At 40.4% G+C, this 15,232-nt stretch overlaps 2 protein-coding genes across 3 annotated transcripts; one reads left to right on the top strand and one right to left on the bottom strand.

Annotated features, from left to right (window-relative positions):
* Positions 1-288: 288 nt before the first annotated feature.
* Positions 289-5,820, top strand: LOC136445161 (transmembrane prolyl 4-hydroxylase-like). Its single transcript, XM_066443030.1, has 11 exons — positions 289-491; positions 743-936; positions 1,160-1,238; positions 1,716-1,870; positions 2,057-2,118; positions 2,390-2,497; positions 2,579-2,755; positions 4,045-4,224; positions 4,600-4,690; positions 4,865-4,985; positions 5,589-5,820. The coding sequence occupies exons 2-11, from the start codon at positions 763-765 to the stop codon at positions 5,732-5,734; spliced, it is 1,293 nt and encodes a 430-aa protein (XP_066299127.1). The 5' UTR covers positions 289-491; positions 743-762; the 3' UTR covers positions 5,735-5,820.
* A 1,017-nt stretch (positions 5,821-6,837) lies between these two features.
* LOC136444871 (zinc transporter ZIP3-like) lies at positions 6,838-15,102 on the bottom strand. 2 transcript variants are annotated; one of them, XM_066442627.1, is made up of 6 exons: positions 14,711-15,102; positions 11,655-11,964; positions 11,125-11,225; positions 10,529-10,740; positions 9,831-10,018; positions 6,838-9,228 (listed from the first exon to the last, which is right to left on the bottom strand). In XM_066442627.1, the coding sequence occupies exons 2-6, from the start codon at positions 11,937-11,939 to the stop codon at positions 9,034-9,036; spliced, it is 981 nt and encodes a 326-aa protein (XP_066298724.1). In that variant the 5' UTR covers positions 11,940-11,964; positions 14,711-15,102; the 3' UTR covers positions 6,838-9,033. The 2 variants fall into 2 exon arrangements, with proteins under 2 accessions (XP_066298724.1, XP_066298722.1); XM_066442625.1 differs by having other exon boundaries at positions 14,716-15,102.
* Between the last annotated feature and the right edge of the window lie 130 nt (positions 15,103-15,232).

The following is a 15,232-nucleotide window of genomic DNA, read 5'->3' as shown; positions in this document are numbered from 1 at the left end:
GTTACGCGCGCTCTGATTGGATAAGCGGCGTCTACCGGTGCACCTTTTGATGACAAACTTTTCCAACACGTTAAACGTGCCACAAATGTTTGGTGCCTTTCAGCTGTTGTTGAGAGTAACCTTTTTCTAGATATTCATAAGAAATAAACAAACGACGACACATCTTTATTTTCTCCGCCAGTCCATACATAGAAATCAACCAATGCGGTGTGCCCTAACATACGTCCCAAGTGAGGTGTGGCTGCCTCAGGTGAGTTTACCTGTGACCCACCTGCGAGATCACGTGATCTATGTTTACCTAGAAGGTTAAAGGGTTAATCCGCACGGAAGTTAGACAAACGCGTGGCAAAACATGATTGAAGCAACGCAGGCGATCTGAGTTGGAGTGTGTATGTTGTTCGCAGGCTTGTATCGGGCTCTTTCACACCTGGAAAGACGAGTTTGAACTTACAGTTCAAAAGCTTGGGCTAGTGCAACTGTTTTCATAATAGGTAAGAGCTCATAGTTCGCTCCACAAAGGTTAAAGTTGTTACACCTGTTCCTTTGACCTGTATGTCGCTACAAATGTGTGTTGTATTTTGTGCTTACTTTTTTGCGAAAAAGTTGGTAACCGCGCGATCGAAGATCTTTTCTATAAAGAGAAGGGGCGGTATTTTAGAGGGCAGTGGATGACCAATCCCTTCAATTAAGAAACGGACTGTCCCTTGATAATCACTGTGGGATTGTTTCGTTTGGTTGCAAGGTCCTGTATTATTGAGGACCATGGCAAAAGGCGTATTTCACGTGATTGTCCACGCGACCGCCCTGCTGTGCTGTACGGTGGGGATCTGTGGGGAGACGGAGGAACTAGGCACATGTGCGAAGGACGATGGGGTGGACTGTGGTTCACGGCGTTTGGAAGTCACACCCGTCATCACAAAGCTTGATGGCGTAGAGGTATGGATATATGAAGTTTGATTTTTATGGCAATATTTAGAGAGACCCAGAGAGAGAGAGAGAGAGAGAGAGAGGCAGACAGGCAAACAGACGGACAGACAGACAGGCAGACAGACAGACAGACAGACAGACAGACAGACGGACAGAATGAATCCAATGTCCGTCCTTTTGTCCAGTCTGATTTACTGGAAAGCTTCGTAACTATCGCCACTTTCTGTCTTAGGTTGGACATGTGCAAGACGTAATTCTTGGCGGGAAAACACACCAGATGATGACCTTATCGATGAAACCGCAAGTCCTAGGCAAGTACTTCGCATCTCAAGTACAATCTCCAGATTTCAATATTTCCATCTTCTATATATAGATTTCTTACGACGCAGCCACATTCGTGGTAGGTCATCGTACGATTTTGATGCCGTAGACATTTCAAGCAGGCTGTACCAGAACCAACCGTCGACAAGACAGCCTTTTCCGTAATAAGAATACTGTAAATGCATTTAAGTTCGCGTGGATTTTATGTCGCGCTAAGGCGAAAAGGGAGTGTTTGCGGTGGTTTTAAGTTCGCGGCAGCGCTATAGTCACATACTGCTACAATATTGGACAAAATTGTTCGCGGTGGTTTTAAGTTCGCGAACATTTCTGCATTTACAGTACCCTCAGTTTGCGATCATACGGCGATCGTACGACGTACGTGACCAGGCCCTTGGTCTTGAACTATACAATGTATCTAGACTAGCACCAGCGTCTCTTTATGGGTGGGTTTCTCGTATTCCTTACAGAGATTAAGCATTTCTTGACGGATGAAGAGTGTGATCACATGATCCGGCTGGCTGAGAAGGACGGCATGTTTGACAGTGTGACGAACACGCCCACCAAGTCTACTAACGTCAAAATCATGGACATGAACAGGGACACCGTTCTCAATCTCAGGGAGGTGAGTGGACAACGACATTACCTTACCATACAAACGTAAATTATAATCGACTTTCATATATGGTTTACCCGCCTGTTGCATGAAAAAATGTGGATCAAACGCAATGTCCTGATATATCATTCAGTTTCTATATGAAATGCTTTCAGACACTAGAGATGACCGTGTGATCTTTTCTGTTCAATTCAGTTCATTCTGACGATTGAGAATTCGTTTGACATCTACTTGGATGAGGACGACATGCTGAAGATGTGAGTTGTTTACGAACTCTAAAAGGTTGTATTAGACCCAAGAAAGTGTATTCGAATGGTGTTCAGCACCAAGGACAGACTACAGTACTGAATTAGAACTATGTGGCCGTTACATGTCTTAGTCAACACCTTACCGGAACGCGTAACTCATCGTTTGCTTTATCATAGAGAAGCAAACTTGTGTATTTCAATTTCCGCTATATATTTATGATTCCCCCTTTTCACATGAACAATTTCTAAAATCTACATGTACTACGGTTCTCTGTTGCAGGTATTCCGACTTGGGCATGGATGCCAACAGTGACAGTAAGTCAAGAATTCTTAAACGCCATATTGTCAGATCAGAACTTCGAATTCTTCCAACTTTTCAACTTTCTTAGTTGTTTGAGGTCTTTCCGTTTATGTTGTAACTATAACTCATATAATAACTCTCTAATATCTATCTTTGTTATCTTATCGTCCACTTCTCAGCGGATATATCAAGAGACGAGCTGCATGGGCAAGATCCAAAGTCCGTCATTGATTGGCTGACGGAATACGTCGCCAAACGGCCGCACAAGAAGTCCCGGATGAGCCGACAGGCCTGGCTGTATCCCAGCAAGATTCGCGACAAGGTTCTTGACGGGATTCAAGAGAGGTCTTTATATCTTGAATTCTAATGACTTTACTATAATGCATGTTGTATTTTTGGCGACGCCTCAGGGGCGAGCCAAATTTTTACTATATTGTGTGCAGATTGCAAGAATTCTAGGAATTGTACAGGAATGTGAAAGTCCATGGGACGATAACTCAAGAATGCCTGGATGTATTGTCTTCATATTTTGTAGGTGGGTAGGTCTGTGGGAGACCTTGTAATGATTAGATTTTGGGCCCCCTAGCGACTTTCTATGGTACTGCAGGGGAACTTTCACTTTTCAAATCTCGACTTCTGAACATGCTATAGTCATGATTTTTAAGTGGTGGATAGCTCTTTGTTAGGAAAATATGTCCTGAAGATTTGGACCCCCTAGCGGTTTTTTTGGAACTGCAGGAGCTGATTTTGACTCAAAAAGAGAATAATGCAAGAAGGGGATGACGGATCATCATAATTTTTGGTGTGTAGATAGCTTAAGTGATGATTTACATAATAATATTCCAATTATGCAAATCAATATCTGATTTGCATAATTAATGAGGACAGTTAATAAATCAGCTACATTCTATTATAGGACTCTCAAACACATGACATATGTAACTGAGAAAGACATAAATATCGATAGATATCAATTATGCAAATTGCACCATTTGGAAGTTAAGTAAATGTGGCCACTATTAGACACAAATCTTGCATAGAGGGCCTCATTTACATAATTTATGAGGAAATGGTACGATATCTTTTTTTGTGAAAACAAGATTTTCATACATTGGACAACTTGTGTTATTTTGGTAGAGAAGGTGATCGACTGATATGATTTATGCCAATAATGCGGGGTCCTTATTTGCATGTGGGCTAAAAACGAAAACATTAACAGAGACCACCGTCGCCATGGCAACATCTTTTTATGTTGCCAATCTTGTTTTACTTGGGTTTTTTACAGACAAAGACAACGTGGCACTGCACTAAAGTTTTTATAACTTATATCAACAGTGCCACGTACAGATAACAACACACTCATTTTATACACCTGGGCAAAGTTAGAAAGTCGTGTACAGTGCCTTTCCCAAGGGCACAACATCGGTGGCATCTTATACGTAGACTTGCTTTGTGTTATATTCTTGAGGATGAAATTGATTTCAGACGAGGAATGATAAAGTTTTTAATTGATTAATACAAAGTTATCACCACGATGACTAGTGTGCCTTCACTGTATACGAAATCTTCAGGGTCACGTACATGAAATATCATATTTTGACGTTTTGTGATGATACCATTTTCTTTCCTCCCAGGGTGATAAGTCTGGTGGGTTTGCCTCGTATCCTGATGGACAAGAACGACGAGTTCCAGGTGGTGCAGTACGGTCCGAAGGGGCACTACCACGCGCACTGGGACTCAGGCAGCTGGACAGAGAACTACCCGTGCTGTCACCACCTCAAGACCGGCAGCGGGCAGCGCTGTAAATCCTGCAGGTGAGGATAGAACGTAGGACTAACATCTTCAAAACCATTTTAAAAGGAGGGGAATGGAGGAATCTTACTTAGTTATGCTGAAAAGATTTTTTCAACTCTCTTCAGATCTTCAAACATTTCCTTCCAAGAGTCCAAAAGAACTATTGACAAAAGACTGCGATACCCTCTCTCTCTCTCTCTCTCTCTCTCTCTCTCTCTCTCTCTCTCTCAGCTCTCTCTCTCTCTCTCTCTCTCTCTCTCTCTCTCTCTCTCTCTCCTCTCTCCATCTCACTCTGGCCACATACAAAAATAACAAGTGAACGATCAACCAAATGATTGCCAGTGCTTTTTATCGATTATCTGTATATGAAGAGCCTTCATTCATTCATTCATTAGATTCATGACTGTGCTTCTGTACCTGAATGAAGTGGAGGGAGGCGGTGCCACTGCATTTCCAATCGCGAACAACGAGACATTTGACGAACATGTGAGAATCTATTTATTTCTTAATAAACCACGTTAGGACGCAAATATCATGGAGCCAGAATGTATAAAAAGTCTTGCCTTGAGTCGTAATGTCTTGAATGTCTTCTGTCAGTTGAAATGATACCCAAATCCATCATTATGCCCCTGAAGTGTTTTCTGTCCTATTTTTCTTCAGTCATTCCGGATGAGTGGTAAGATTAACCTACATCGGCACTGCGAAGAGGCGAACCTAGTTGTACCGGCGGAAAAGGGGAAAGCTATCATCTGGTACAACCACCATCTGGATCCTACTACGGGTAAGGAATTTGAAATCATTCCTTCGGTATTTACATCATACAGATATCAAATTCAACATCATCTGTATTAGATTCCTGCCTATCTGTATGTTACGTTCAAGGCTCCATATTGATATTGGACTTGTACAAAATGATTATATGTGTGAGTGACACAAAAATGTCGTTATAGAGAGATTCTATACGTGTCGGTATGATCATCAGCAAGAATCAAGTCTGCTAATCTTTCGAGTGATTTGGGATTGCTATGCCAACTAGCTAAATATGTACTAAAATACTTTATCATGTGAAGATTCACATCTTGGAACGCATTCCTTGATGAGCTGTCTGATATGTACTATACTACAGTACCTTCTGGAGACACTATGTTAACCTTGTTTTTAAAAGGTAGTGTAAGTTAGGTTATAGGTACATATTGTATTGTATTTCTACGTAGTCCTTCTTAATTCTGTAGCTCTATATATTGAATCATACGGGCCAGGTGCCTGAAATAAAGTTGAAATTGAATTGAAAATATATCTATGCATAGTGGATGAACCGTTTTGCTAACTTAAATAAAAGATGTTTCAACCTAGATGTTCTTACGTCTCTTCCTACCGTTTCCAGGGTGGGTGGGAGAGCTGGACAGTTTCACCCTGCACGGCGGCTGTGGCGTCACCAGTGGACACAAGTGGATCGCCAACAAGTGGATCCTGGTCAGCGATGACCGAGGCAAGGACCTGGACCCGAACTTTAGACCCAATAGGACATAAGCGGTGGTACGGGTCTGAAACATTTGTAGAGGAGCTATCATGACTTTTCTTCACAACAAGGACATTGTGTAGTGGTCCTTACAGTATTAAAACAAAAGGGGCTTGTCAGAGATATTCGTTACTGGGGAGGAACACTAAATAGAAATATGGTGTCAATGACTGCTCGAATCTATTGCATTTCCTAATGTATTTTTGTATGAAAACAGCAACATTGTTATGATTCTGAAACAAGTTTTAACAGTTAAAACTTGTTTCAGGATGATTTCTACCAACACAGATGAACTTTCAAGCTAACATTGTTATGATGCCCCTGTGGGTATCAGAGAAAGTACTTTCAATTGGCACAGATACATCTTGTGTAGAAAAGTTACTGCAACAGAAGCTACACTGTATTCATTGTTTACGTAAAATTCGGCAACTTTTGATGTAACATATGATTGGCATTGGCATATAATTTTTCCATTGGTTTATTGGTTTTGTGAGTTTTGGTGCTGTGATGGTGTGTGTGCAATACTGATGTGGAGCTGGTGTGATGTTCACGTTAATGGTTGGGAAAATAGACTTAGAATCTAGAATTATGAAAAGAGAGCCTTGGGACTTAATTCACTGATTTGTACAACGGCAACAGTGCTTCCCAGAATTAAAAGTAACTGTAACACTCCTGTTGACTGTTTTTTGTGATGTAGTATCAATGGTGGAGTGGCTAGACTAGCGGGCACAGGATCAAGAGGTCGTAGGTTCAATTCCTGGCATTCTTGGCTGGATGTTGTGTCCTTGGGAAAGGCACTTAATGCAACTTTCCTCTCTCCACTAAGATAAAGATGAGTACCCTTCGGTTGGTCAGGTAAAAGGTGGAAGGAGAGGGATGGGCTCCACCTCCCAATACTGTGCCCTAGACACAGTGGATAACCCACTCCCCCTACAGCCTCTAAAAGGCTGAGATTTTAACTTTTAGCACGTTTTACCAATGCAAGACAAGCCCTTTACAATAATCAATATGGTGAACATTTCTAGGAAGTCGTGACACAATATATTAAAGAAATAATAAACTCCACTGAATGAATTTCTTTTGAAAGCTACGAAAGTCAACACATTCAAGCATACATGTTCCCAAAGTTTTTGGTCCGTTTATTTGATGTCTCTATCAAAGATACTGATTCAGAAATAGGCAACAATATAAGACGTTGGTTTTACTGACTTCTGTACCTTAGAAATGGCACTTTTAGAGAAGTGAATTCAAAGTCCTAACAATACCTTAGTTGGGTTTGTACAATTCAGCTGTACACATATACAAACAAATTCTAGAAAATATACTTCTAATGTTTAAAGCAAGTTGACAGATTCAATCTTTGTTTTCTATCATGGTTGAATCTAATATAGCAACAAATTTTCACCATCTTAAATTAGCAACATTTCTTTCACTTTATGCCAAGGGTATGCATCAATAGCCTGGTATCCGAACCTATCATAAATTGCTATTTGCATAACAGGGCAAAGAGACTCTGCAGCTATAAAACGTCTGGATACCAGGCTAATAAATACATCAAAGCAAAGTTGGACAAAGTTGTCTATTGGGACATATGAATGGTATGTACCCTTGTCATAAAGAAGTTGCACACAACAAAACATAAAAGAATATGAAATGACATAAAGGCAGCTCCAAACATGAAACTGAAGATACTCTAGAATATACTTGACTATTCATCTGCATAATATATATATATATATATATATATATATATATTACCTCAAGAAAAGAAAACTACATCAACCAACAAAATATATATACACATTTCCATACTCAACACAACAGACTAGGAGGAAAGTATTGACCACAAATTACAAGCTGAGCCTATGACACCATAGTTAAGATATTGGAAACTTGGATTGGATAAAAATATACCTCTTGGTCTTATGAGCCTACAAACCAGTTCACATCATACTTGCAGCACTTGTGATAATCCTAAACAGCAAAACATCAGGATTCATTCAGTATTAGGAGAAATTTGATACTATATTTTGATGTCTATTGATCTGGTTCATTAATAAGACTACATTAGTTATAATCTGTCCTGATACTTGGACGCTGTTTCAGCATTAACTTCTACCAGAAAACTATTCTACAGCGCTGTGTAAGTCAAAATGATGTTCCCTTTACTTCCAATGATACAATGAAGCTTCTATATCCATGCATATCCTGCCAAATAAAACAATATCATGTTTTCCCTGGCTTTTACCTGACATTCTTGTGTTCATTTCTGCACATTCCCTATCTATGTTTGTCTTCCACAAGAACTTCATTGTGCAATGTACCATCAACAATGACATTTATACCATTGATATTATGCACTTTATTTTCAGGCACTTCGAAATTCAGATTTGTTTGTAAGTTCAAACACTATGAGAAAACAAATATAGAAACCTCTCCAGAAATCCTATACTTTGGAGGGTAAGTTGTAGGTGTATATGGCACAGCTTTTTACAAAGGAAAGTCCTTCATACTCTGGGTTTTGAATGGGAAGCAAGATTCCACAAGAACACATCAATTACATGAGGTGCATCTCCAACTATTATCCTCTTCACATGTACATTCCCATCTATTGTTCTACTCACATACTAACAAAACTATTGGCACATGGTTGACACCATCTCATCATCTTCAATGGCACTTTGATACTATAACATTATAATCTAATCTGTACAAATATAAATGAACAATAGAATTGCTTCCTAACAATAAACTTACCAGCAATACTGATGACATTCACTGTGTTTGAAAGTGATATATTTCATTATGCATATTCCTCATGCACATTATGACAGATGTAGATGTAGATTACAGATTACATAATGCGCTCAGACTCTGTTTGTAGCTCTGGAATGTTTCTTAACCCTTGTAATTTGACAACAATCTAATATTTCTCAGAACAAAGATGATGACAGGATGTTGGCTACATGTATAGCAGGCCAGAATATAGCCTTGGCCAGATTATACCCGGGTACATTACTGTCAGGGGTACAGTCTGACCTGCAACACCTGTAACCATGTTCGTCAGTAAAGCATTAAACTTCAGAGGGAAAATATTCAATGTATATTTTCAACTGTGATAAAAACTTGCCATAAAGTTGTAAATTGCACTGAAAATAGGCAATGATATCTATCACTGTGTCCATCAGTACAACATCCTTACTCTCCAAACCGGTTAACCCTCAGCATCCCAAGTCCACAAGATTCCAGCAGAAATCCGGTACTGTATGCCATCTGTAGCATGCTGACGGTTACCACAATGTAACATATTCTACCTCTGCAGTACAAATGCTATTGTAGCCAGGATGCTGAATCCCACAGTCAGACATAGAACCTTGAGAAGTCTGTCCCCGTCCTTTTCCAGCTCGCGCCCGAGGATCTCGAAGAACGTGACGTGGATGAACGTCCCCGCTGCCAGCCCCTGGAGGATTGCACTGATCACTGCAGTCACAAACCCTGGCTGGGTCTGTGGAGAATCAAACATTTTATGTGATTAAAAACATGACAGATAGATCACACAGGAAAACAACTCAAACACAAATATAAGACTAATTGAAAAAATGTTCCTTTCATTCATTTCAATAGATCTAGTTTGCAGTTGGTAATGACTTTAGATATAGATATATCAAAACAATATATGTAATCTTGTCTAGATGTAACTTTTATGAGTTTTTTCCCTCTTCTACACATTTTGTTTTCCAACATTTCTAACTAGATCATGTAATATCTATGACTTGACATTTGTTGAGGCATTCATGACATTGTATTTTGTGACCAAGGATATCCATATTATGACGTGTCTCTCTTCAATCACATTTGCCAAGAAGGGAAAACAAAGGTCAACTTTGATAATGGGCCTGCTATCGGCTTTCTATGGTACTGCAGCCAAACTTCCAGTTTTGATATCTTGTATTCTGGACATACTATGGTGGTGATCTTTGAGTGGTAGATAGCTATTGGGACAGAGATTAAGTGGTGTAGGTTTTGGGACTCCTAGAGGCTTTTTTCTAACTGCAGGGGCTGATTTTGTTTGAGAGTTTTTTGTTTGTTTGTTTGTTTCCAACTCACCTGTATGCCCATCCCTGCCCCCATGCCTGCGGGTACCATGATACAGAACAGCAGAGCCAGTTTCAGCACGGTGGGCGTCTTCATGTTAGCGGAGACCAGGTTCACACCCAGCGCAAAGGCCGCCAGACATTCGTGTATCATCACTCCGATGTACAGGTTAACAAACACTCCCATATCCTCCTGGAGGCCTGGAGAAGACATAACAACACATGTACATTGATGCTGTGTTTTTTAACCTTTAGCACTATGATGTAGCCGACCAATTCCTTATTGGTTACAGAGTTAGGCAGTGGGCAGAAGATTAAAGTATAATGTAGCAACTTGGTAATTGAACATAGTCCAGAAAAATGGATGGAACAATTACTGATAGCAATTCAAAGCGTACAAAAGGTTACAGCAACTTACCTGTATACATGAACTTGAAAAGAAGATTAATAAAATGTTTATTAATGATATTTCAGATTTCATGTAAGGTTTAATGTGGACTTCAAAATTAATACCGTAATTCTTATTATTATTTTAATGTCCAATTTTTATTGCACAAGTCAACTGTGTAAAAAGGTAAGTGGGCAAATGTTGGTCTTACTATATAACTGATGCCAAAATCCTATAAATTATTTCTTTAAAAAAAAAGACACCTTAGTGCCACAACCTTTTGGTTTGGACTAGGCCTAAGATAAAAGTACAAATGTACCCACCCATGGCAAGTCCCTCAAACACAGAGTGCACAGACAGAGCCAGCAGCAGAACGTATGAGCGGAACGAAGTCAGCTCTCCCACGCCCTCAAAATGGTCGTGGTGCAGGTGACCGTTGTGTGTGCTGTAGCGTAAACTCTGATGCTCCGCGTCCGACGAGGATTCGCTGTCGGAGTCCGACTCGCTACTTCTGCCCAGGCGACTGGTTTGTTTACTGAAACAAGTTTAAGCAAGCATGTGAGAATCGTACCAGGATTGTTCCTTAGTTTTTAAACAAGACAGGATGGCAACAAACATTCTACATTCTGTACATTTTTCTTCATTGACAATACACAATGTGCACCCATCAGAGTAAACACCTTTGAAAGTTTGTAACCAGATCAACAGAGCAAATTGGCAATGTTCAATGTACCTTCCTGACATTTTCGTCTTGTATGGAGAATAAATGAATAACGGAACTTAACCTTTGCTTACTCCGTGGTCAGCAAGCAAAAAGATTGAGGCAGCGGTTACAACGGAGGATGGTTCCCAGGCTAACTACAGCAGGGAGAAGGTTAAAGGAAAACAAACAACTGCAGTATCTACATGTGGACCTTACCTGCTGCCTAGAGTCTCCATCTTCAGTAAGCCTGTTCTCTGGGGCTTCTTTTGACAGGTGTGAACTATCTGTTCTACAAACACTGACAGGAGCAGACCAACCTGGGCAGGGGGGAGGGGGGTGAATGGGCAGAGGTTACAGAGAGTTAGCCTTGCATCCATCTTTATATCAGCTTCAATTCACTCCAACAGTCAATTGGGAAGTGACCATGGAATGGAGTTAGAGCTAAGACCAGGGAAGTCAGATTACTACTGACAACTCATGGCCAAGGTGCTAATTTTAATTGAAATCTATATGTCGTATTGAACAGACTTTGATTAGTGTAAAGTTGTCAATCACTTCTAACTTCATGAACATTTATTCTACCTGGGAAGACTAATTCTGTTAAATTTTGGAGACCTAGAATTACATTCAGCATGAGTACATGTAGATTGTACAATGTAGAATAAGAGTGTTTGTAATCTTTCATCATCATCTATGACTGTAATCTTTATGTGCAGGCAAATAACATCACATGAATATTAACTTACAATAGTGACTGTCTCTGCTAGTGGATAGTTGACTTTAAAGTCCTTCATAGTCAAGGCACTCTCCACTTTCTCCCTGACCGTCGGCAACAGGCCCAGGAAGCACGTGGCTAGGAAAACCCCGCCAGCGAAGCACGACATCAGGCCCAGCACGCGCGACGTCCGGCGCTGTCTCTGTCCGAAGTCTGTCTGCGGCCGAGCGACACATTTCAGCGGGATGACAGTCATGATGAAGAGGGCGATGATCGTGCCTCCCAGACACAGGCCCTTCACGAGTAACAGCTCCATGGTGTAATCAGTGTTCCTCTAGACCCTGCAGAAAAAAACATGCAGTTTTGTTAGAATGTAATAATAACAAAATACAAATTATTTCTGGTAGTGTTCCCATATTCCTAGAGTATTATATCATCGCTACATTCATTTTCTAACAATGGGGAACATTTACACTGGGATGTCGGTCAAAACTAAAAGATAACAGAAACTCTTGCTTTCATTGTGCCACAAAATGTAAGTGCCATGCACTGACTTGAATGAATTCACAACTTACATCATCAAATCATGTGGGTAAGTATATTATATTTTGCACTGGGGAATTTATATATAATTTCAGGTTGATGGTAACTTTCTGTGTGGTAATAACACCAGATGATGACATGATGAGGGTACTGTGATGGAAAAATTTGAATGCGTTATTGCTAGCAATGGAAGTCAATATTTATGATACAGTGCTGTCTGTCTACCTTGCCTATATATATATATATCATCTATTGATTTCTCATTAGTACATGTCATGGTTTTGTTTTATAAATGAGAGTAAAATCAACACTGTGACTACAAATATCAATGTTGCACTGGAAGTCCCAGTGCCTACTGCCTGTAGCTACACTGGAAGTACCAAAGAAATATCTTTTTGATGCTCACTTTTTCATTGCTATAAAGGTGGATTTCTGACCTTGACAAAAAACTGCTGTAACATCATGTTAATGGCTAGACTTTATCATCACAGTGTAAGTGTTGTATCAACAAACACCTTGACTACATGATCATATGGTGCATGCTTGCAATTTGGCATGTGATTTAACCTTTAAATACTGGTAATGTTAGATGCTAACCCCAGCAGTCAAAGTTTTGTACCGAAAGTGAGGGAGAGGATCTCAGAAAAGAATGTGCTACATGTAGTAGGTAAGAGAACAGACGTCATCAAAAGACGACAATACAAACAGAGGTTTTATTGCTGAGTGAGACATAAACAATTTGCCTTTTATCCAGCCGTGCAACGTTACAGCTTACATCCGCTTGCCAGCCTACATGTAGCTGTAGGTAGCTAAGGTTGGGAAATGCACATTCACTGATTTATATTACACATCTGGGAACCTGGTAAATACATGACTGAGCAGTGAGCACTATGTTCCATGCCTAAGATAATAAACTGCTTTACGCCAAAAATAGTTACTCAAGCAACTGAATAAGATTTTGAAAAAGTCAGACGTTTCAGACAGTGTCCGCTGTCTTTCGTCAGTGACTAATGATAGGACTGGGAAACCAGTTTTTTATACCAAAAGTCTGAATAGCTTGAGTAACTATTTTTGGCGTATCTTAATAACTGGATGTCTAACCTTCATCAACATAATAAACTATTTTGTTGCCATCAGACACTTGGTTATTGTGCTGTGGCTGTAAGAAATTATCAGCTCTCAGAAAATGGGAGCTGTCAAAAACCGCAAGTTACAGGGGCTATAATTTTGTGATAACTGTAAGTACAAGTCTCTAATAAGCACAGCTATACTGGTGGGCCATGTCATGTTGATTATAACTTGCTGCACAATATATACTCTCAGACTAGTATTGCACAAATATCCTGCACAAATATCCTGTTCCAAACTGCTGACGAAGGCATAATACAGTGAACATATTCAGTGTAATATGACGCAAGATGTTCTAACTATTAACCATCAGCCTACTAATGTAGCCGTTTGGCACCTGGTTTATATTGGTTACCAGGTTAAACAGCAGGGAGAAGGTTAAGAGTTGTATAGGGGCTATTTTCATTTGACGTCACAGCTGCCAAGCTTGTCAGTTGAACCTGAAAGAGTCAATTTGCGCTCTTGTGTATAACGTGTTTGCTACGTGTTATTACAAATCCAGTCCAAACTAACCTGGCAACTTCCAGATCTGTTGAATCATGACAAGCATGGCAGACAAGACTGAATATGTTACGTCACAGTCGGGATAGTGCAAAAACCCTATAGGTAGCCTATTGTGGTAAGAGTTATAGTAAGGGCATTTTCTATAACTTTCCATATCAATGAAGTACTAATAGGCAGATGCTGACCGCCATGTTGGCATCCTTGATTTGCATTTCAATGGATTGTAGCTCATTAAGGGCAATTTTGGGCACTGTAGCAGTATTTTCAGGTTTTGGAGAATTATAGATGGACATCCCCATCTTGAAGGTAGTGTGGTGCAGCTCATTAAATCAGCTGTCATTTGCCTAATGACAGCCTGTGTTTATACAAGCTGGGGACAATTAGCTACTCTCCAAGCAGTTACTAAGCGTGGAATCCAAACCTAATATAGCTCCCGAGTCTCTCTGCAAATAGAGGAGACTCGGGAGCTAAATAGGTTTGGATTCCAGGCTATCCAAGCAGAGGTTAGGCTCAGGCTTACTGCACTGCCTTGGTTTAATACTGCGTAGTATTATAATTTTAAAAAACTACCACGACACAAATGGAAACAGCTTTTAAAGAAATTGTTTTTCCTGGTAATGAGGGTATCAAACACCTTACCCCCACCACACACACCATCATGATATTAAATACTTCACGGAGGTTTGCGTCCTGCGTACTCTTGTCTCCCTGTGGCTCTTTTGTTGTAATATTATGACTCTGGTTGTTTGAAATCACTTTGAATGAAAGAGTCACCTAACTGCAGTCATAACATACCGTTTGGGCAATATCATGACAAAATTATCAACATCTTAGTCTAACAAAACAGAAACACACAAAGACTCTCTACATACACATTGCATGAAGCACAACAGAGAAGTTTGAGACAAACACCTTACCGATCGGCTCCCGCTGTCTGCCTGGCTGCGCCTGAAAACTCCTGCCCTCAGAGCCACACGCCGGAAAATCATCAACCACAACAAAAGCTTTTATACAGTTCAGCTGGAGCCTGCTGTAACACCTGAAAAGAAAATGGCCGTCGTATTTTAGTCCTAATATACCAAGGCCAGTTCCTTTCCTTTGCAGCGTTGTCGCCTCCCTAGGTTTCCGACAAAGGTCCGGGTTCACTAAATAAGTCTTCGCACTTTGCACTCAAGTACTCCATATGTTGGCACAAGTCCTCGTGCTGGAAGCAGCGCGGTCAATTTGTCCATATGTACGTGTCCCAATAATCCACACTACTACATCGACCTGCAGCCGGATTTCACTGACGTAACCCGGAAGTTTACCGTGTTGTTGGGGCTGTACAGCAGCGACCCCTAGTGATTCATTTATGTAGCACAATATGGTAGTTATGGACGGTCCATGTGAGAGATCTGGCGATTATGTTGGCGTATCAACACAATAACTGAGTTT

Source organism: Branchiostoma lanceolatum, chromosome 11 (genome assembly GCF_035083965.1).
Source record: "Branchiostoma lanceolatum isolate klBraLanc5 chromosome 11, klBraLanc5.hap2, whole genome shotgun sequence".
NCBI classification, from domain to species: Eukaryota; Metazoa; Chordata; class Leptocardii; order Amphioxiformes; family Branchiostomatidae; genus Branchiostoma; species Branchiostoma lanceolatum.
The sequence above is the reverse complement of the archived record's forward strand: the minus strand, read 5'-3'. Positions and strand labels throughout refer to the sequence as shown.